Consider the following 24286-nt stretch of genomic DNA (forward strand, 5'->3'; position numbering starts at 1 on the left):
GGAGCCATATTTAGCCACCAAACTTGGCTTCTTACTGGTAACCCAGTCTAGGTGTTAACAGTATGAATTTCTCCTCTAGGAAAATAGTCCATGTTTTCCACACTAGAAAAGGTTGCCCTTAGCTGAACTGGAACATGTGTATGTTCCAAATTTCTTGGACTTCCTGCAATGTTTTACAGATATCCTCCAGAAAACTTTTAGGAAATGCATGGACAGATATAGGTAGTTTGCTACATCAGTAGAAACTGCTAGCCACTGTCACATTGGCAGTTTGTAGTATCTGATGGTCAGTTGGACAGTGTTATCAAAGCTACCAACATGAATTTGATAAAACTCAGGGAGGCAGTGGAAGACAGGAGGGCCTGGCGTGCTCTGGTCCATGGGTCATGAAGAGTGGGACATAATGACTAAACAACAAAGTATCTGATGCCATTTTAAGATAACCCCAAACCATGTTTACTAGTGGCATTCAATATGCAAAAAAGCTACAAGTAACAATTTTATCATCTTTATTTGTCAGTGCTCACTAACTTAAACTAACACAATAAAATTTCTACACAGCCATCAAAAGAGCAAATACAGATGTTCCGTTCACACAAATAAACCTCAAGGAAAGTGTTCAAACAAAGCATAACTGCTCTTAATGTGTAGACTATGTACACAAAACACAAATGTTACAAAATACACGACTCAGGTTTAAAACATACAAAAATTCATAGAAATGTTCAAAACTGAATATAGACATTTCATTATTGCATTTTAAGTGGGTGATAAAACACTTACCACAATCAAATTATCAATGATTGGTGATGCTTTACTTGATATCTAATGTCTTTTGTACCATTTAAGGAGGGCAGGGATTTTTTTAAATTAATTAAATTGACTCATTAAAAATCGGTATGGATTCTTCAGGTTTCTCTTCAGGCTGGGAATAGCCCTTAGATCTATTATTGATACGACTGATTAAAAGAAAATAACCCTCCATACAGTTGTGTGTGTAAACCTAAGTCTTTATGTAAGACAAAAAGAAAAATAATTGTCTCTGGGGCAGGAATGCAGCAGAAATTGAGACCTCGGAAGGAGCCGAAACCCTCCTTCCTTTAGTTTTATAGCTCTGCAAGATGTTTCATGCATAGAGTTAACATGTTTTGCTTCAACCTGGGAATTACAATATTTGTGTGCTTCCTTCCCCCATGCAATTGCCCATTTGCTTGCACCACCACATCTCTCTCCTCACCTCCTCTACATGATCGCCCACTAACCAGCAACAGTGTGCTTCCCTCCTCTGCTTTCCCCATGCAGTCATCCACTCAGATGAGGAGGCAAGGCATGGAAGGCTGCAGCGCTGCTGGTGAGTGAGAATCACACAGAGAAGGCAGAGGAGGGAAGTGCACTGCTGCTGGTGGATGGACAATCGCATGGGGGGAAGTAAACAGAACCTGGGGAACACCTGTGACCAGACTTGGCTCAACCACCAAGCCATGGTTCGTGCCCATCTCTCTTTCTTACACAAGGTCTTCAAATACTGTTCATGGAATTTGGCTTACCAAGACTGGTTATAATCACACTGCAGCAATTGTGTTCACTGTGGCAATGGTGACTCTGCCCTCTGAATTAAACCACTTCCTCTTAGCTCTGAAGCTGCACAGATGGGCAGGAAACTCCTGCCGTTGCACAGCCACCCTGGTCCCTTCAGAACTTCAGGGGGAAAAGCTGGTGAAGAGCATAAGAAAAACTTTCCCCTCCACTCTTTCCCTGCCAAAAATATAGATTGCAACTCTTTGGAAACCTGTTGGAAGTATTTCTGCTTTTGGTAAAAAGCATACATTCTAGCTAGAGAAACTGCATACTTTCAACTGTTTCCATAGATGTGTTATAAAAAGAATTAAAGCCAATTCTAGCATATTATGCCTTGCAGAAGGCGATCACTGGGACATCTGAATAGTCTAAGAACATATTTCAGAAACTGAGTATATTACATAAAACACAGATGCACCAAATGGTGTCAGAATTTATATCTACTCCTTTAACATACCGTTTTTCACTTAAAGCAATTAGGGTCACTTCATACATGACACATTTTCTACATGGATATCACTTCTAGAAACCCTGCAAGATCAGTATAATAGGACCCCCATATTTGAAGGGGATTGGTTCCATGATCTACTGTGAACACCTGAAACTTTGAATACAAGGGAACTCTATACACAACCCTTATACATTGTACAGAGGGCTGCAGCAAACCGCAAATACTGAAACCACTGATATGGGGGCCTTCCTGTAAACAGATACAACATGCTCAAATATCCTTTGTTGCATATTTACAACAAAGGACCTGTCTATCCACCAGGGCTTCGTATTAAATATAATGTACCATGTGTGATACATGCCGGTGTACATGCACATTCATAAATGGAAGTCACATCTGTGTTGGAAATCCATCATGTGCAAAGTAGCTCATAGTGAGCTGAATAACAGCAATTAATCATAAGGAGGGGTCAATAAAGTTTGGCCATCATGGTGCTAAGTTTTTTTGGACCTCCTGCTCCTTGTAGGAAGTATGTACTATTAATCATTAGGATTAGTACCTTCTGTATCCTCCTCCACCTCTTCCACCATATGACTCTCCATATCCACCTCTGCCACTATAATCACCCTTCCCTTGGAAACCACCCCCTCCTCTCCAGCCACCACCACTACTCCCTCCTCTACCTCCTCCTCCTCCTCCTCCCCAACCACCCCCACCCCCACCTCCACCTCCCCAACCACCACTGCCACCCCCTCTACCGCCACCCCCTCTACCACCTCCCCAACCTCCTCTTCCTCCTCCCCCTCTACCACCCCCATCTTGTCTCTTCTGCCATGGAGGCATTTCAGGAGGTGGTGGCTCAATTTCTGTTGGTCTCCCTCCACGATCTGGTACCCTTCCCATCAAGACCTGTGAAAGAAAATAGACATGAGCCAATAAAATACTTTGTTCTGGACAGGGGAATCCTACTTAGTCTCTTTATTCCTATAGAAGCAGTAATAGTGTACTTAGTTTTTCACACATGACTTCTCCGTTTTGGCTTTATTTATTTTTTTAATAAATCATGACACAGTGTAATATGTTTTGTGGTAGTGTTCATCTGAAGGTTTTATTTACCTAATTTTCAGACCTACTAAGGGCCAGATGATTTTTATTATGCCCTGATATGTAAAATCATAGAATTCAAAGAGGGTATACTTTCTTTTTCGTGTGTGTGTGTGTGTGTGTGTGTGCGTGTGTGCGTGCGTGCGCGCGCGCGCGCGCGCGCACGCACACACACACATTTTCTGCATTAGTTATTTTCTTCTTAGAGATTTGCTTTTGTATGTTTTATTAGTTTGTTCCTATTGTTTTATTATATGTTACCTTATTATAAGTTGCCCAGGGTAGTAACCTAACCACAAGATAGGTAGAATAAAAATTTAAAAATATGAATAAAATAATTTTTAAATTAAATTAAATATTGATGATGTGCAGCTCCAACAACAGGATTTCAGCCAGAGTATAATACCATGTTTCCGCAAAAATAAGACAGGGTCTTATGTAAATTTTTGCTCCAAAAAACACATTAGGGCTTATTTTCAGGGGATGTTTTAATTTTTTCATGCACAACAATCTACATTTATTCAAATATGGTCATGTCATATTCTTCTGGTTGATGCACAATGGTGAAAGCCAGGGTTTCACTTAACTGGGGCTTATTTTTGGGGTAGGGCTTATATTATGAGCATCCTGAAAAATCATACTAGGACTTATTTTCAGGTAAGGGCTTGTTTTCGGGGAAACAACCAGAGGTATATATGTATATCCTGTGGATGCAGGTACATCTGTGTCTATTGAAAACTCAGTGCTCAGAGGATCTCTGCTGGTCACACACCAAGCACTCACATACATCTTGATTACAGGATTACAGTTTTAGCAAGCTTTCTGTATTGGCCCTGTGCCCAGCAGCAGCAGTCGTTCATAGTTTGTTTGTCTGTTTATTTATTTATTTATTTATTTGATTTATATCCCGCCTATCTAGTATATTCTACCACTCTGGGTGGCTTACAGAATATCAAAAACAATTAAAAAACATAAAAACATTAGCATACAACAATAACAAATACTGCAGGAATAAATAAATAATAAACAGCAAAGCAAAAGAAATCAGTAGTTGACAGGAGGGAAGGACTGGATGTCTTGTCTCCTTGTAACATGCAATATAAATATATGTAATTGTTGTACGTTATTACGCCCAGAGTGGAACAAAACGATAGACTAATTGGAAACTGTTCTACAATCCCATTAGTTATGATCAAACCACCACCTTCTATTAAAAAACCTCAATTTTGTGGTTTTGGGTACCACAATAACACACACTCTTCTGCAAAAAAGGGTCTGTTTTCTTCAAAGGCTATCATCTTGCTTGGTTAACACTCCTTTTAAAAATGCACTAAGCTGTATTTTACAGGCTTTCTTTCCTCTGGGCTGGTGAAGTCAAAGACAGGCATCAAACAAGCCCTGTAAGTTTTACATTCCTAATTCAGACATGTATGCAGTCAAAATCCACAGATAGGCAGCGTGTTCATTAAGACCTAATGAAATGCCACCAACTGTGCCGGTCAGAAGTTTGGACTCTGTTTTGTCCTCTTGAACCAACATGGCTATTTTTGTACAATGTACAGAGAGTTCACCTGATGCTAAATAACTCCTGTAAGAGACATTTCTTCAAACTCCTTCAAAGAGTACTTTAAAAGCAGAACATCAGTTTGGTACCAGCACCTCAGTCAGGTAAACTACAATTTAAGCCAGGCCCTCCCAATAAATGAGAAGAGGAGCCTGAAGGTTGATGCAGGTGTCTATGTCTCTAACAGGATTTTCATGTAGTTGCTGTAATGTTGCAACAACCTGCCAAAATGCGCAGGATGCCAGAGAGATTCAAATCCTACTCTCTCAGAATAATACCAATCTATCACATTAGGTGTGCCAGGATAAAAAATACACTAAAATTATCAGGCATTTGGACATCGGTCTTCTTATACAGTTATTCAGAAGCACTGGCACAACTGCTAATAATTCAGCTTAGTAGAAAACTCACAGAACTACATGTACATTAAAGGGAATACATACCTTATTGATTGCACAAATGGTCTTTTCTCTTGAAGATCCACTGCTTGTTCTTACAATCTTTGACAAGTCTTCCCGAGCAGCTAGAAGATGAGCTAATGAAACAGATGATTTAGGACAGAGTCCATAACGTTTGGGTTGATAAATCTTTGCAATATCATCTGTTCTCACCTAAAAAGAAATTGTTACAGGCACTTTATAATTAGAACAGTGTTGTAAACAATGTGGTAGTGGGGAACTTTATGTTTACTGCATTACATTGTTATTTATTTCAGTGTGTCTCTTGACAGGTACAGTAACAACTATGTTCATGCGATGCTTATTTGCTGCTCTCCTCATATATTCATTATGAACAAATACGGCTACAGTCCCTTTTAAAAACACTACAGATTTTTTTTCATAGCAATGAGCTGAAGACATTCTCGGGAAAAAGACAGCTCTACTATTCTAAGCTAACATTAGTCCCATTATTCTATGAAAACAGTATTGCTACTGTTCTAAGTTAAACAAGTGACAAGAAGGAACATGTTAGTCCCCTCACTCATCACTGGTCTTTCCTTAGCCTTCCATAGGTAGAGTAGGACATTCTGAAGAGGAGAATTCGTGCTGTTCACAGCAAGCACCTCTTTTTGTAATTAGCAAAGCTGACCTCTCTGCATTCCAAATAATACAGAGTGCATCTATGGAGAGAAGAACATCTCCTTTTCAGAAAGTTACTCGCTGCTTCAGAAGAAAGGTTATCATATTAGGATGCTCTTCCCTCCTTATGTATTTATTTTATAATGACTGAATATTTATTTATTTAGAATATTGTTATCTCACCTTTCTCCTTAAAAGGACCCAAGGTGGCTTAAATTAAAAGGACAATATTTAAAAGCTAAAAACAGTAAATATATATTTTAAAAGAATTAAACAAGTATCATATTAAAATGATAAGTAAGATCAATACCAGAAACACATATAAAAGCAACAGAGCGCAATAATCCAATTTGTAAAACCCCTCCCGGACTGCCAATAACTAAGGAAGACAAAAGTCTTTGGCTGTTTGTCGAAGGACGGCAAAGACACAGCCAGCCTTGCTTCCCATGAGAGAGCATTCCAGAGTCTAGGAGCAGCAACAGAGAAGGCCATCTCCTGTGTCCCCATCAAGCATGCCTGTAAAAGTGGAGGGTCCAAGCGAAAGGCCTCACCTGATTATCTTAATGCCCTGGCAGGCTCACAGAAGGACATGTGGTCTTTTAGACAGCTTGGATCCAAGCTGTTTAGGGCTTCATAGGTAAAAACCAGCACTCTGAACTGTGCCCCGAAATGGATCAGCAGCCATCGGAGCTGCTGTAACAGAGGACTTATATGTTCCCAGTATCCAGCCCCAGTTAACAATCTGGATGCAGCATTGTGCACCCTCTGGAGTTTCTGAACACCTTCCAGAGGCAGCCCCACATAGAGCAGATTATAGGAATCCAATCGGTTACTACTGAACAGAGCTAGCAGCATCAATTAATGTAGGGAAAAAACCTGTTGCTGAAATCTTCCTTTTGTACAATATAATATCTATTGGCCAAGATCGTGTTGCTTAGTGTAAGCCAAGTCACAACTTCTTGATCTGTTCTTCCCTGGTAAGCACAGCATCCCCGCCATGATTCTCAGGGTACTTGAACACACCAAGCCAACAGGTGCACCTGTTTCTGCAAACTGCAGCAAGGATGGTTTACCAGGGAAAAGCAGACTGTTTTAAGCAGCAGGATTTTGACCAATGAAATGTGGTTACATATTTAACACGAGCAATAAAACACTTAAGAGAGAACACAGCAGATTCCACTACTAGGATGTAAACAAACACTCACCCCACACTTACCTTTGCTCTATCCGACCACCCAAAGGACTGTACAGTTACATCTAAGCGCTTCATTAACATGCGACGACGGCATTCATATTCACTCAAAAGAGCATCATTGATTTTTTCCAGTCTCTCCTACACCATTGGAGCAGAAAACTACTTAGTAGTGGTACAGAACACAGAAATCATAAACAAACAACTACAGTATAGTGCTTTTAATTGTTGGTTGTACCAAAATATTAAGCACATGAAGACAAAAATAAAATGCTATAGAATATTAAGAATACTAGCTTTTAAAATGTATTTATACTGTATCATTTTAGGCCGCCTTTCGGCCAGCAAGAGGACTCAAGGCAGCTCATTACAGTGGTGCCTCACTTAACGAGCGCACCGTTTAACGACGAATCCGCATAGCGATGAGGTTTTTTCAATGGGTAAACATTGCTTTGCGATGATCGGTAAGCGTTTCGCTTACCGATTATCGCATAACGATGTTTTAAAAACAGCTGATCGGCGGTTCCAAAATGGCCGCCCGCAGCATTTTCGCGCCCTTTCCTCGCTTACCGGGCAGCGAAAATGGCGGCCGGATGGAGGATTTCCGCATAGCGGTGAGTTTTTCCCCCATAGGAACGCATTAAACGTGTTTTAATGCGTTCCTATGGGTTTTTTTCCCCGCATAGCGACGAATCTGGATAGCGATGATTTTTTCGGCACGGGTTATCGTCGCTATACAGGGCACCACTGTATGTCAAAATGAGTGACATTAAAAACATAATAAATTACAGGTTAAAGAACAATTAAAAATACTATGATAATTAAACATTTATTAATTTATTTCAAATCATTTAATTTTAAAAACATACTTCAAAAACAAAAACTAGTTTTGAATTACATTTTGTGATAGATTTTATTCCATGTGGTTTCCCTTCTATTAAAAAGATTGTTGTATGTGTTTTGAATTTTTAAAATCAATTTGGGTATATATTTTTTTCAAACCAAAAGTAAAGTTTGTGCAGAGCACGTTCAGCGTTGACAAAGATACAAGCATAACTGTCACACTGGCTGAACTCCTGATGCTTAGTATATTAAACTACACTAGAGAACACCCACTGAATCAGTGAGGATTTTGTGAGTCTATTCCTTCACAGGGTCTTCTGATTCAAATGGGCCTCTTCTAGTTGTGACTTTGTTCAGTCGTTTAGTCGTGTCCGACTCTTCGTGACCCCATGGACCAGAGCATGCCAGGCCCTCCTATCTTCCACTGCCTCCCGGAGTTGTGTCAAATTCATGTTGGTTGCTTCAATGACACTGTCCAACCATCTCATCCTCGGTCGTCCCCTTCTCCTCTTGCCTTCACACTTTCCCAACATCAAAGTCTTTTCCAAGGAGTCTTCTCTTCTCATGAGATGGCCAAAGTACTGGAGCCTCAGCTTCAGGATCTGTCCTTCCAATGAGCACTCAGGGTTGATTTCCTTTAGAATTGATAGGTTGTGACTAGGCTGAAATAAGCTGCAACTAGAGGAGGCCCATTTGAATCAACAGAACTTATAGAACTGGTTCATCAAAACCTCACTGACTCGATGGGCCTACTCTAGTGTGACTTATTACACTAAGCAACAGAAGTTCAGCCACTAAATTACAATGGATTATTTTGTACAGCCACTAAAGATGTAAAAGGAAAAGAAAAAGAAAAACATATTTTACCATTTGATCTGGATTCAAAAGAGTTTTTAGGAGAGGTTTGCCCACGTAAGTATCTGGAAGTTTTGATAAAACCTCCTTAAGCTGAAAAAGCAAAGCACAGAATATATTTTAACCTAAAACCAAGACTTCCACATTTATGACAATCTGATTAATGACACTAACGTATGAAGCTTCCATCAAGCAGTTTAACATCTTGTCTCTCTATAGTCTGACACCCAAATAGTAAATATTTATGCGCAGGCTGAATATCCCCTCATACTCAAGAGAATTGATCTCTCTTGCCAAGTCTCCAGGGTCAGAAGAGTCCATGATTACAGTTTATGGTTGGGTCATCCTGCAGCAAAGCAATTTCTTTACTGCTCTGTCGCTAGTGCAAGGAGAAGCTGGATGGTGTCAGAGGACAAGAAAGTGAACAGCACCACTGAAACAGGACAAAAAAAAACTGTAATTGCTGCCAGAAGCAAGACCTGCTGCAATCATGAAATCTTCTTCCTGAACTCTTGATTAAACCTCTTCATATGCTGCATTAGAAGGTGTTGTGCAATTAATTTGTTCCATTCTTTTGGCTCCACTCCATTCCATCCACACATAAATGTGGACATACGAGGTAGGGACGTCTGTGCAAACATAGGCCTCTATGCACAAAGTATTTCTTGGGCACTAAAATACTTCCCATTTTAGCTACACATGACATGCCACAACTTATAATAAGTAGTCAAATAGGGGTAGGAAGCCACTAATTTTCCAAGTTCTCTGGATCACAACTCACAATGGCAAAACCTGGGAGGGACCTTTGGGGAGGGCCAGAGTTTCCCCACTACTATAGTGAAGCTTTTTGCCTTACTTTTGAAAAGGAGAAGGTTTGAATGGTGCAGTGTATCAAGGACTCTATGTAAAAGTATGGATTCAAATGTTGAAAGCATAACTTACCTTTGACTCTATATTGCTTAGTAAGACTGGGAGAGGTGATGATGACTTTGGTAGATCCAAAATGTCAGATATCTTTTGGATTTCTTGATGAATTTCATGACTTTTTGATAAATGAGAACCTTTACGTTGTTTTAACTGTGATATCTGCAAGGCCTGAAGTTCTGTGCTTAAAAATACTGAAAAGAGAACAGGTGGAGGAAGAAATACATAAATACTTTTTGAGTTCTCTCTCTCTCTCTCTCTGTGCATGCATGTGCGCGTGCACACATGCTGTGTATTTTAATAAGTGAGTAAAATAAATGCTCTGGCCAATCTAGCTGATAGACAAATGTGAAGTCACTCATGAAACAAATACTAAAGAAATTAGAATCAAAGTTAATTTGCAACAGTTACAATTATTTTTAAAAGGAATAATGAAAAATTCATTGGAAAGTATCTTGGTACAACTCCCCTTTTATAAACAATTATCAGTCACTAAATTAAATTAAAATTTCAAGACAATTTAAGAAATCCACGTGCTATATTCCATCTTCTTCCCAATTTAGGGGAAATAATTGGTTCACTCATAAAGATACGTCTCTCCACCGTCACTCAGGGAAAAGTGACCTTAAATTAGGCTGTGCACATGGCCATCTCCTTCCAATGAGTTGCAGATACAGACACAATATGCAGCCGATTTAACCCATAAAAAAAAGCTTACAAGAAGCTTTCTTCACCTTTGACATACACGGCTGCACAGAGGAATTCAAGAGTGTGAATCAGCCGTATGGCTTCCCAATATCACAAGCAAATACAGTGGTGCCTCGCTTAACGATTTTAATTGGTTCAAAAAAACACATCGCTATGGGAAAACATCGCTAAGCGAAATGTGTTTTCCCATAGAGATGCATTGAAAACCGGATAATCCATTCCAATTGAAAACCGGATAATCCATTCCCCCACCATCGGGCGCAGCACTTTGGGAGAAGCCTCCCGGTGGGGGGAAAAGATCGGATCGGCTCCTGCCTTCTCCCCCACCACCCGGCTTCTCCCAAAGGGCTGTCCCGATGGTGCTTGCAGCAGCGGAGGAGGTGCCTGGTGGCGGAGAAGGCAGGAGCCGATCTGGCCTTTCTGGGAGGTGAGAGAGAGCAGCCCGAAGCACAGCTGATGGGCGGTTGTTTGCAAAGATCCCGGGGAAGCCAGCTTCCCAAACCCCCACGGACCAGCTGTACCTCAGTGCGCACTCCAGCTCTCTCTCCCCTTGCAGTTCCAGCCTCGTCAGGGAGACTGAGGCACCGCGCCGCTGCTGCACCCTGGCCAAGAAAGACCCTCTGCACCTGCAGCAAAGGTTGCTGCAGGCACAGAGAGTCTTTCTTGGCCGGGGTGGCGTCGGTGCCTCAGTCTACCTGCCGAGGCTGGAGTTGAAAGGGGTGGGGGGAGAGGGAGAGAGAGAGAGCATGCAGAGGCGGCGGTTTGGGAAGCTGGCTTCCCTGGGATCTTTGCAAACAACCGCCCATCAGCTGTGCTTCGGGCTGCTCTCTCCCCCCTCCCAGCTCCAGCCCAGGCTGGGAGGGGAGAGAAAGCAGCCCGAAGCACAGCTGATGGGCGGTTGTTTGCAAAGATAGCAGGGAAGCCAACTTCCCAAACCCCCGCCCATCAGCTGTGCTTCGGGGCTCTCTCTCTCCACCCCTCGCAACACAGCTGATCGGTGGGGCCTTTGGGATGATCGTGGGGAAGTGCTTCCCCACGATCATCACAATGCAGTTCCCCCCCATTTAAAACATCGCAATGCGAACTTTTTTGCCATCGCAAAAACTCCATCGCTATGCGGATTCATCATTAAACGGGGCGCTCGTTAAGCGAGGCACCACTGTATTTGAATGCACAGAGCATGATGCCTAGGCTTTCTTTATTCCAAGTCTCTCTTTATTCAACTGTTACTCATGGTACTCTGGAACCAAATTATACTCTGTCATGTACTGGCTGCACACATGATTGCATGCAGGCCCTCAAGGACAAATAGGTCCACCTTTTTTGCCCTGGAAAGCTAAGAACAACATATAAAAACAGTGAAAAAAGAAACAGTGTCGTAACTTACACAGGACTTTAAGGCAATCTTCTTTCTTTTTTAATCTGTCTTTTATTTCTCCAGATACAAGTGATGAATATGGACAAGCTAGTTCTTTTAAAAAACCACTCATCTCGAATTGTAAACTTTCAACATCATCTCCACCTTTAAAAGAATGGGGGGTGGGAATACATATGTTAAACTTTTACACACATTTCGGTTTAGGCGCTGACCTGAAAAACTGATATAGTAATTTGTTCAGATACATTTCACAGAGTAGTTTCAAACATTTATGAAAATAATATAGCACAATTTTTTTGTTAAATCCAATCACACAAAACTCAAGAAATATATATAAAAAGCAGACTATTACTATGTATCAATATTATGTCCTCCACAACAGTCAGCCCATCAAAAGGGCAGAATGAATTTTCATCCTCATGACCGAAAATAGAGGCACAAAGACAGACTTAGAATGTATTTTTAGTTTTGTTTATTTCTTTTGCTTTTTATATTTTATAATACTAAATAACAGTGTAGACAGTAGCATTATCTAAACCAGCGCTTATCAACCTATAACACATGCACATTTAGAATATGGCTGTGATACACAAAAGCAGACTAGTGTGAATTCAGACAACAATGGTTACATGAACAAAACCAAGACGCCACCATCTTCATTTTGCTAACAAAATGTTGGCCAGATTTAGAGTCTAACTGCATAGCATCTAGTTCCCATCACCTTCTTCAGATAAACCTTGGCCATCTAATTTTTCTTTCAGCAAGAACTCCTAGACTGTAGAACAGCGGTCTCCAACCTTTTTGGGACCGTGGATTGGCTGAGCCTCTGAGGAAGGCGGGGTCACCCCTCCCCGCATGAGCACTCTCGGGCACATGTGTGAAGCGGTGGGGGAGCGTGCATGCGCCCACAAGCATCAGTGTGAGTGCTCCTCCAACCCTTTGCGAATGCGCAGGAGTGCCTGCATGCCCACCCCTTCGCACAGGTGCTCGGGAGCATGCGTGAAAGGGTGGAGGAGCACTCACACCGATGCTGGCACACGTGTGTGTGTGCGCGCTAAGCAGCTGTGGGGAGGGGAGTGCGTGGGGGAGGAGGGAGGTCTGTCTCCGCGGCCCGGTCTGTCTCAGGCCACGGACTGACACTGGGTCACGGTCTGGGGGTTGACAACCTCTGCTCTAGAAGAACCAGTGTTCTTAATTAATCACAGTTGTCATGTTAACAGTATATTTAAAAATTATTTTGAAAATTAGTACTGCAAGTTTATTTCCAAAGCAGAAACATATGTTCACTGGATTTTTATTTATTTATTTATTTATTTATTTATTTATTTATTTATTTATTTATTTATTTATTTATTTATTTATTTATTTATTTATTTATTTATTTATTCCATTTATACCCCACCTATCTAGTCATTACGACCACTCTAGGCGGCTTACAACATAGAATGGCTTGATAGTAATGTATTTGTCACAACCAACCAAGTAAGATTCCAGCAGATTAAAATCAAAGTCATTTGGAAATACCATTTGTTGAAGAGATGCTTTCTTCCAGGTTACATAAGGGCTGTATTTGAGAACTTAACCAAACACAAAGTTCACAGAAATCTTGGGAAGCCAGACCACTTTCCACAGCTTTATTTAGGGCATCTTCATCTAAAAGAGGACCTTTGTACCTGGAGAAAAATATGGAATACAAAACTATGATCTAGTACAGAAATCAGAAGTGGAACTAAATTAGGGAAAGGAATAATCACTGTTGAATTTATTCAGTTATTCATAAATACTCCTTTATTTTAAAAGGCTCCACATTTGCCCAAATATTTGAAAAATGCATGAGTAAAATGGCTGTAAAATCTTTAATAATTCTGATTGTTTGCTTTTTAAAAAAATGTAATGCCAAAAGAACATCACCGTAGAAACTGTTTAGTGACAACAAACCTGTTTAATATGTTGAAAAGCAGATTCTCCTTTGAACATCAACCTCTTAACCATTTTTGTACTGACAACAACACCTTTTCACTGTTAAGCCATTTGCTCTCTCTATGCCTGCTTTGTTAAATAAATCCAGTCATCTGCATTATTTATTTATATTGACACAAATTTAATTTATAAATCATAGCCGTTTTGACCTCTTAACCTATGGCATAGATTCTGAAATTAAAAACTATTTTTGTTTTTAGATGATGCATAGCTAACACAGGTAGCACATTGTAGTGGTTGGAGTGCTGGAGTGGGGAGATGCAGATTCAAATCCACATTCAGCCGTACAGCTTATTGAGTGACATTGAATCAGCATTATTTCTCAATGTGGACTACACTAAATGGTTGTTGTGGATAAAAGTAGGGAGGAGAACCATGCATATTGCTTTGAACTCTCTGAAGGAAAGAAAGGATGTATCAAGTAAATCAACAAATAAAATCCTTGGGGGGGGGAATGTTCTCTGTTACAGAAGCAAGAACACTTTGTTCAAGGCCCTACAGATATCATCAGCTCCAGTCAGTACAGCAAATAGTAAAAGGTTGTAGGAACTGTAACCCAAAACATTGCGGAAGGACTCCAGATGGTGCCTGCAATCTGCAAATCTTTATAATGAAATTAAGATCCTCTAATTTATTTATTTATTGGACTTATATACCGCCCCATAGCGCTACAAGCACTCTCCGGGCGGTTTACAAGTTAATTATGCAGACTACACATTGCCCCCCCCCAGCAAGTTGGATACTCATTTTACCGACCTCGGAAGGATGGAAGGCTGAGTCAACCTTGAGCCGGCTACCTGGGATTTGAACCCCAGGTCGTGAGCACAGTTTTAGCTGCAGTACAGCGTTTTAACCACTGCGCCACGAGGCTCATACTAATTTCATTATCCGCTTATAGATTTCACTCCTATTATATCTTAGCATATAGCAATAATGACTGATTTTATTATTATAGAAATGCATTTGTTTGCGACATGAACTGACTGCCACAAGTGCAGATCTTTTATGACTATTCATATGAACAATCACATAGAGTTAGATGCAAGTTAACTTCTGGCTCACCTGCTATTTCCTCTACAGAAATGTGAGCAAGCTCACATAAATTCACATGTGGGAAATCTAATGGTGCTGCCATAGACATGATCAACAAGAGCAAAGCACTAACCTAAAACTCAGCCAAACAATAAAGTTAAAGTGCATATAAAGTTTGTCCCTACAACATATGTACCAAGAAGCAGCCTGTTATAATCCTTGTCCAACTGCCTTGCATTTTTTCTTTACATGTATTCTCCTCTATTTTTTATTAAATCATTGCTTTATGCCAACTTTTTATAATGGGACTGGCATACAAAAATTATGACAAAGACATCATGTTTTCCATCCCAAAATGGGTGCTTTCCTCCTAACCATGAATCTATAAGCAAATGCAAATAGGCTGTGATACTAAGCAAATTTACTTGAAATTCTTCCAGTGCAATGACATAACAATTAGGCTTGAACTGCCAATGCAGCATTTAATGCACAAACATTTGCACCTATGTTTCCTACAAAAATTGTAACACATGGATGCTTTCCTACAAATTTAGTTCCCAGATGCTACTCTTTTAAAATTTTTGTTCCTCACAAGCAAAGTTGGAAGGTAAACTATCAACATGGGAGATGTGAAGTTTGTCCAAAATGGCACATAATAAGAACCAAAGACAACAACACAAGAAGTGACTCTATACATGGAAATCACCAGATGGGCAATATCGAAATCAGATTGATTATATTCTCTGCAGCCAAAGATGGAGAAGCTCTATACAGTCAACAAAAACAAGACCTGGAGCTGATTGTGGCTCTGATCATCAGCTTCTCATAGCAAAATTCAAGCTTAAACTGAAGAGAGTAGGAAAAACCACTAGGCTCCTCAGGTATAATGTAAACCAAATCCCTTATGAATACACAGTGGAAGTAAAGAACAGATTTAAGAAACTCGATTTGGTGGACAGAGTGCCTGAAGAACTTTGGATAGAGGCTCATAACATTGTACAGGAGGCAGCAACAAAAACCATCCCAAAGAAAAGGAAATGCAAGAAAGCAAAGTGGCTGTCCAACGAGGCTTTACAAATAGCAGAGAAGAGAAGGGAAACAAAATGCAAGGGAGATAGGGAAAGTTACAGAAAATTGAATGCAGACTTCCAAAGAATAGCAAGGAGAGACAAGAGGGCCTTCTTAAATGAACAATGCAAAGAAATAGAGGAAAATAACAGAAAAGGAAAAAACAGATCTGTTCAGGAAAATTGGAGATATTAGAGGAACATTTTGTGCAAAGATGAACATGATAAAGGACAAAAATGGGAGGGACCTAACAGAAGCAGAAGACATCAAGAAGAGGTGGCAAGAATACACAGAGGAATTATATCAGAAAGAGTTGGACATCCCGGACAACCCAGACAATGTAGTTGCTGACCTTGAGCCAGACATCCTGGAGAGTGAAGTCAAGTGGGCCTTAGAAAGCCTGGCTAACAATAAGGCCAGTGGAGGTGATGACATTCCCGTTGAACTATTTAAAATCTTAAAAGATGATGCTGTTAAGGTGCTACATTCAATATGCCAGCAAGTTTGGAAAACGCAACAGTGGCCAGAGGATTGGAAAAGATCAGTCTACATCCCAATCCCCAAGAAAGGCAGTGCCAAAGAATGCTCTAACTACCGTACAATTGCACTCATTTCACACGCTAGCAAGGTTATGCTCAAAATCCTACAAGGTAGGCTTCAGCAGTATGTGGACCGAGAACTCCCAGAAGTACAAGCTGGATTCTGAAGGGGCAGAGGAACTCGAGACCAAATTGCTAACATGTGCTGGATCATGGAGAAAGCCAGAGAGTTCCAGAAAAACATCTACTTCTGCTTCATTGACTATGCAAAAGCCTTTGACTGTGTGGACCACAGCAAACTATGGCAAGTCCTTAAAGAAATGGGAGTGCCTGACCACCTTGTCTATCTCCTGAGAAACCTATATGTGGGACAGGAAGCAACAGTTAGAACTGGATATGGAACAACTGAGTGGTTCAAAATTGGGAAAGGAGTACGACAAGGCTGTATACTGTCCCCCGGCTTATTTAACTTATATGCAGAATACATCATGCGGAAGGCTGGACTGGAGGAATCCCAAGCCGGAATTAAGATTGCCGGAAGAAATATCAACAATCTCAGATATGCAGATGATACCACTCTGATGGCAGAAAGTGAGGAGGAATTAAAGAACCTTGTAATGAGGGTGAAAGAGGAGAGTGCAAAAAACGGCCTGAAACTAAACATCAAAAAAACTAAGATCATGGCCACTGGTCCCATCACCTCCTGGCAAATAGAAGGGGAAGATATGGAGGCAGTGACAGATTTTACTTTCTTGGACTCCATCATCACTGCAGATGGAGACAGCAGCCATGAAATTAAAAGACACCTGCTTCTGGGGAGGAAAGCGATGACAAACCTTGACAGCATCTTAAAAAGCAGAGACATCACCTTGCCAACAAAAGTCCGAATAGTCAAAGCTATGGTTTTTCCTGTTGTGATGTATGGATGTGAGAGCTGGACCATAAAGAAAGCAGACTGCCAAAGAATTGATGCCTTTGAATTGTGGTGCTGGAGGAGGCTCTTGAGAGTCCCCTGGACTGCAAGGAGAACAAACCTATCAATTCTAAAGGAAATCAGCCCTGAGTGCTCACTGGAAGGACAGATCCTGAAGCTGAGGCTCCAGTACTTTGGCCATCTGATGAGAAGACTCCTTGGAAAAGACCTTGATGTTAGGAAAGTATGACGGCAAAAGAGAAGGGGACGACCGAGGATGAGATGGCTGAAGAGTGTCTGTGAAGCAACCAACATGAAATTGACAGACCTCCGGGAGGCAGTGGAAGATAGGAGGGCCTGGCGTGCTCTGGTCCATGGGGTCACGAAGAGTCGGACACAACTAAACGACTAAACAACAACAACAAGAACCAAAGATACCAGGGTAGATAAAAATCAGTGATGTTTTAAAATCAAATTGATTTAAATCATGATTTAAATTTTAAAAATGATTTATTTAAATAATCAAAAATGATTTTAAACAAAATTTCAGTAATGATTTAAACTTTGATTTAAATCAAACTCACCCTGCCAGGTACATATCAGTACTTGTAGTCAGTGAGAAACCAAACTATGGCTTTTCAAATATTTAAAAGGCTGTCATACAGAGGAGGGACAAGATCTGTTTTCGATCATCCCAGAGTGCAAGACACACAACAATAGGCTCAAGTTAAAGAAGCCAGATTTCAGCTGAATATCAGGGAAAAACTTTCTGTTAGCGCAGTATGACAGTGGAACCAATAACCTCGGGAGTTGGTGAGTGCTCCAACACTGGAGGCATTCAAGCAAAACTGATATGCTTTGATTGTATTCCTGCACTGAGCAAGGAGCTGGACTGGATGGCCTTGTAGGCCCCTTCCAACTTCACTTTTCTATGATTCTATGAACTATAGAAGGCACGTTGAATCAGTGGGAATTTAGTGAGTCAGCTCCTCCCTAAGTTCCACTGATTCAATGGGCTTTCTCTACTGGCGAGTTACTCCTGGATTTTAATTTATATGCAAGAATCAAACGCAAGCGGGATGCACAGAGAAACGTCTAGCAGTTAATCGTGTTTCTTAAATAATGGATACGCATTTTCTTTCTTAGAAAAAAGAAACTTGGCTTCAATAGAACTATTCATGTCCTAATCTTCGTTTCCCCAAGATTTGTGGTGTCCTCGTCAGAAGATAATCCATACTTCCTACCACAGTGTGTGAATAACTCCCCCGCCCGGTACCTGGAAGGGAAACAGGGGACGAAGACACCCCCCCTGCCCGCCCCAGGATTTCAGGAGAAGAGTAAGAAAGTGCTTGGACCCAAGCCGAGGAGGAGTCGGAGGAGGGGGTCCCGGGTGTGTGTGTTAGATCTACTACCTGGTGATAAATTGGGGGGGGGGCAGACATAAGTATTCCATTTACTGATAGCCCAGAACGTTCTATTAATCTGCACCCCAACTACTTCGCCCGCCACCCCTTCCGCCACAAACTGCAAGTCGCTTATCTCACCCCAAAGCCTCGAGCGAATCCAAAATATCGCACTCCATTTTCAGGTCCGAAGCCAGCTCCTTCATTGCTGGTTCGGTGGCGATCTCAGTCCCCTCGCATGGCGGGAGCAAGCCGGTGTTCCTCGCAAACAAACCCGTCTACTCCCCGCTGCCCACTTCCTTTGGTTCCTCCATCCGAAGCGCAAGAGGGGTGTTCCAGCGGCGCGGACGTGCTTTGTCAATTGACGCCACTTCAGATCATTCTCTTTATATAGTACATTTTCCAGCTGCCCATTGACCTACGCTTGCTGGTTACAAATACCTACTATTATTCGTTTTCATTTACACAACTTCCAGTTTCCTAAACTTGGGTGATATATGAGTACAATATTCTGAATAATTTGCCGGAATTTTTATCTCGGATCTAGAGGTTCCCAATAAATTTCTCATATTGAATAAGCCTCTCTTTCAGACTGCAAGTCCCCTCGCCAATAGGACTTGGCGTGAAGTATCATGGGAGTTGCAGTCGAATAACATCTGGAAACATCCAGCTTTTATCCTCTTAAAAGTTAGATTTTACACACATACCAAAGCACTAATGCGTGATATTTAGAAACAATGGAGAGGAGAATATCTTAAATCAACCCCTGTCGGATCAAGCAGCACACGTGTCAGGAAGAATACCAAGGTTTATCACGTTCCAAGGAAGTAGTTTTTGTTTTCAAGGGACCGCTAGAATTGATACAAAGATAGTAACGAATGACTGGAACTTGATGTGATTAGAAAGCAAGCTGATTCTGATGCACCTGTGGATTTCGATGCTTTACAGTATTTGTATCAGAACACTATACTATTTAAAATTATGGATGTATATGAAATATAGGTGAAATTAAATACAAGCTGAAATGTTACGATAATAAGATTGTTTTTTACCAGAAGCAGACTATTTCAATAGCGTTATCTTGGCCATTTGGTAGATCGTCTTTAGTATACCTGATGGGGCATAAACTGTATGCAGGTAAGTGCTCCTGTCAATCTAGCAGTTCAAAAGCATGCAAATGCAAGTAGATAAATAGGTACCACCACGGTGGGAAGGTAACTGTGTTCCATGTCTAGTCGTGCTGGCCACGTGTTCACGGAAAATGTCTTCGGACAAACACTGGCTCTACGGCTTGGAGATGGGGATGAGCACCAGGCTCTAGAGTCGGACACGACTGGACATTTGTCAAGGGGAACCTTTACCTAATTGATTGAATTTCTCCACAGTTACAGAAAATTTGTCCTGTATCCAAGTACTGTAGTACTATTTTACTTGATTATATTTTTTGATCTTACTATTTCACTTTAAACTCTATTAAGAGACTTGTTCTGATGGGAGACACTCTTCAGCCTTCATTCATTAGCTAAGGTTTGTTATTTTTGTTCTCTACAGGCTTAGCGTAACCTGATTTACTATTTATAGCTTGAGATGTGTGCAGAAAAATTGATTTCTCCAGTGACTGTGCCTTCCTTGAAAATTCCAAAGCTGAGTGGTGGGACAGAATTAAATGTAGGACTCCAAGATACAGGGGACAATTGGTGTGACATTTTCCAGATAAAAAGTGGCTTCCAACCTCCTACTGAACTCACACTGCAATTACATAGCCAAATACCAAGGGATTTGCTGCTGTTATAACACAAGTTGATCTGAATTTCTTTATGACCACATATGACAAAAGGCTGATTTGAATTGGACTGGGTCTTTTTGTTCCTCATGTGGAATTTTCCCCCTGCTGCTGGGGGCTTCAACTTTTTTCAAACTAGAAAAAGTTGAACAGATTTTTCTTCATGTAATATGTTTTATGGCAGGCTATGTAGTATCATTTGTCTTCCAGGTCCAATGAAAGCTACTGCCCCATTTCTCTTATTATAAAAATTGTGGTATGTATCTATAATACAAGTAGGGAAATTCATGTGCATTATGAAAGATGCTCCCTTCTCTCCCTTAGGGCCTTGTGCTCACAGATGAGAGTCCATCAAATTCTAGGAGGCAGAGTAAAAAGTAAAAAAAATTGGGGTAGTGAAATGTATAGAGGTAAGAGGGTGGCCCCGATGGAATCTCAGGAAGCACAAATTGCTGTAGAGGTTCTTTGTCCTCTGGCTCCAGGTGTTTCTCTGTATCACGTCTGCTGCCACCGCCATATGCTATGGTGGAGGTACTTCACCCCTGGTAATGTGGCACAGGACTCCACTTTTTGCTGTGTGTTTGTATTGCAGTTTGATGTTGTTTAGTCGTTTAGTCGTGTCTGACTCTTCGTGACCCCATGGGCCAGAGCACGCCAGGCCCTCCTGTCTTCCACTGTCTCCCGGAGTTGGGTTAAATTAATGTTAGGCGTTTCGATGACACTGTCCAACCATCTCATCCTCTGTCGTCCCCTTCTCCTCTTGCCTTCACACTTTCCCAACATCAGTGTCTTTTCCAGGGAGTCTTCTCTTCTCATGAGATGGCCAAAGTATTGGAGCCACAGCTTCAGGATCTGTCCTTCCAGTGATCACTCAGGGTTCATCTCCTTGCAATCCAGGGGACTCTCAAGAGCCTCCTCCAACACCACAATTCAAAAGCATCAATTTTTTGGTGGTCAGCTTTCTTTATGGTCCAGCTCTCACTTCCGTACATCACTACAGGGAAAACCACAGCTTTGACTATTCGGACTTTTGTTGGCAAGGTGATGTCTCTGCTTTTAAAGATGCTATCGAGGTTTGTCATCGCTTTCCTCCCAAGAAGCAGGCGTCTTTTAATTTCAGGGCTGCTGTCACCATCTGCAGCAATCATGGAGCCCAAGAAAGTGAAATCTGTATTGCACTTAGAGAGTACCAAACACTGGTGGAGAATCAGAAGAAAGGGAATAACAACAGAATAACATTAAATTAAAAGCATACTATGCATAACCTTGTCTGTATCAGTGCTGAGGTATTGCATTGATGCACTAGATTATCTCCACATGGGAATTTTAAAAAAATTGTGAGCAAAAAGAAACAACTCAGACTAAATAACAGACTTTGCCATGGTATTTGTGTATTTTTATATGCACATACACAGAAGAACTTTGGGATTCTACTGCCTTTTCCATAACACGTACAACCCTTTCAAAACTAAGTGGCTTGACAGCGAACCATAAAAGGACTGACATAAGGAGGACCAGAGGAAGAAAGGAAAGAAAGGGGGCTGTGGGCTAAAATGTCAATCAAATTATATCAAACTGTAAAACTAGTGTGAACTGATACCTAAATCAATCTTCAGCCTCTGTGTGACCACTGACAGCAAATTCAACCAATTTGAAATCAAATTGCAGCAAAGCCAAATTGCCTTGACTCCGCTTGTCAGGTAGTCACTGCATCCTTAGTAAAACTTACTCATGACTGACATGTGATTGTAAAGAAAAGAAGACAAAATGGACTTGAAATTGTAAGGTATTTTGTTGGGAGAGCAGGAAGCGTAGAAGTTGTTTCATTCTGTCTTTTGGAAGGGTGGTCTCAATTCACAAGCAGACAGAGGCACATCCTTCAGCACACTTCCTTTTTAACCTAAGAACACATCAAAAACTTTTTGGGCAGAAAGAAAGTGGATTTACTTTTCACCAGTGATTTCACAGTTATTATATAATATTGTATGTGAGGCAGTGAGGTATCATGATTTGAGTGCTGGACTAGGATTTGGGACACCTAGGCTGGTTATACATGCCCCTTTTAATTCTCCCTTAATTACTCCTGTTATTTTGTTTTACCCCCTCTCACTCTGGCTGGTGTTTGAGGGTTTTATTTTCTACAACATGTTGGGCTCTGTTTTTACTATCTATTTCCAAACATTAACTCTGGAACATAAGAAATGGTGTGTGCTATGCAATGTCAAATTAGAAACCTTTTAATCTGCTTCAATATTTGTATTTATAGATCTGGCCCTAGATTAAACTCTCCTTTTAGCCATAAAGTTTGGGGGTAGCCCTTGGCCAGTTACTATCTCTGTCTCACAGGGTTGCTTGAGAATAAAAAAAATGGGAAGGGCCACCATTCTACAGTACCTTCAGCCCCTCGGAAGAAGGATAGGGTACATGGAGCAAATGTCAGCAATAATAGTAAGTGCCTGCAACCATCATACTGCTTGCAAAGTTATAAGCACTTATCTGGAAGCTGAGTCATGGCAACTGGACCTCTTTCTTATTAGGTTGAAACATTTCACTACTTGTCCAGGTACAGTGGTGCCTCGCTTAGCGAATGCATCGTTTAACGATGAATTCGCATAGCGAGGGGGTTTCTGGGGGAAATTACTGCCTCGTATAGCGAGGCTGTCTATGGAGGAAACTCGCATAGCGATGTTTCCCCCATAGTCCCCCGGTGGGCGCTTTGGAGCGGCCGCGGGGAGACCTCTCCCGCGGCCGCTCCGAAGCGCCTGCCCCAAGAATGCCGGCCGGCTGGCCGGCGCTTCGGAGCAGCCGCGGGAGAGGTCTCCCCGTGGCCCCTCCGAATCGCCGGCCAGCCTGCAGGCATTCTCCGGGCGGGCGCTTCGGAGCGGCCGCGGGGAGACCTCTCCCGCGGCCGCTCCGAAGCGCCGGCCAGCCTGCAGGCATTCTCCGGCGGGCGCTTCGGAGCGGCCGCGGGGAGACCTCTCCCGCGGCCGCTCCAAAGCGCCGGCCAGCCGGCCGGCATTCTTGGGGCCGGCGCTTCGGAGCGGCCGCGGGAGAGGTCTCCCGCGGCCGCTCCGAAGCGCCGGCCAGCCTGCAGGCATTCTCCGGGCGGGAGCTTCGGAGCAGCTGCGGGGAGACCTCTCCCGCGGCCGCTCCGAAGCGCCCGCCCGGAGAATGCCGGCTGGCTGGCCGGCGCTTCGGAGGGGCCGCGGGGAGGCCTCTCCCCGCGGCCCCTCCGAAGCGTCAGCCAGCCCCAGCTGGTAGCCTGCCCGGGCCGCCTACCCCAGCCGTTCTCGGACGCCTGGAAGTCCGAGACCGGCTCGGGTAGGCGGCCCGGGCAGGCTACCAGCAGCGGGGACAGAGGGGGGGGGGGAATCCGGAAGGTTTCCAGGTGAAAGCCTGGAAACCTTCCGGACACCCCCCCACCCTGCAGCCGCCGCTTGAAGCCTGCCCGGGCCGCCTACCCGAGCCGTTCTCGGACGCCTGGAAGTCCGAGAACGGCTCGGGTAGGCGGCCCGGGCAGGCTACCAGTAGCGGGGACAGGGGGGGGTATCCGGAAGGTTTCCAGGTGAAAGCCTGGAAACCTTCCGGACACCCCCCCCACCCTGCAGCCGCCGCTTGAAGCCTGCCCGGGCCGCCTACCCGAGCCGTTCTCGGACGCCTGGAAGTCCGAGAACGGCTCGGGTAGGCGGCCCGGGCAGGCTACCAGTAGCGGGGACAGAGGGGGGGTATCCGGCAGGTTTCCAGGTGAAAGCCTGGAAACCTTCCGGACACCCCCCCCCACCCTGCAGCCGCCGCTTGAAGCCTGCCCAGGCCGCCTACCCGAGCCGTTCTCGGACGCCTGGAAGTCCGAGAACGGCTCGGGTAGGCGGCCCGGGCAGGCTACCAGTAGCGG

At 42.7% G+C, this 24286-nt stretch overlaps 1 protein-coding gene across 1 annotated transcript; it reads right to left on the minus strand.

Annotated features, from left to right (window-relative positions):
- Nucleotides 1-492: 492 nt before the first annotated feature.
- On the minus strand, nt 493-22781 carry FAM98B (family with sequence similarity 98 member B). Its single transcript, XM_072986303.2, has 8 exons — nt 18753-22781; nt 13201-13349; nt 11686-11820; nt 9609-9784; nt 8679-8759; nt 6993-7109; nt 5141-5308; nt 493-2938 (listed from the first exon to the last, which is right to left on the minus strand). The coding sequence occupies exons 1-8, from the start codon at nt 18815-18817 to the stop codon at nt 2582-2584; spliced, it is 1248 nt and encodes a 415-aa protein (XP_072842404.2). The 5' UTR covers nt 18818-22781; the 3' UTR covers nt 493-2581.
- Nucleotides 22782-24286: the final 1505 nt, after the last annotated feature.

Source organism: Pogona vitticeps, chromosome 1, assembly GCF_051106095.1.
Source record: "Pogona vitticeps strain Pit_001003342236 chromosome 1, PviZW2.1, whole genome shotgun sequence".
Taxonomy (NCBI): domain Eukaryota; kingdom Metazoa; phylum Chordata; class Lepidosauria; order Squamata; family Agamidae; genus Pogona; species Pogona vitticeps.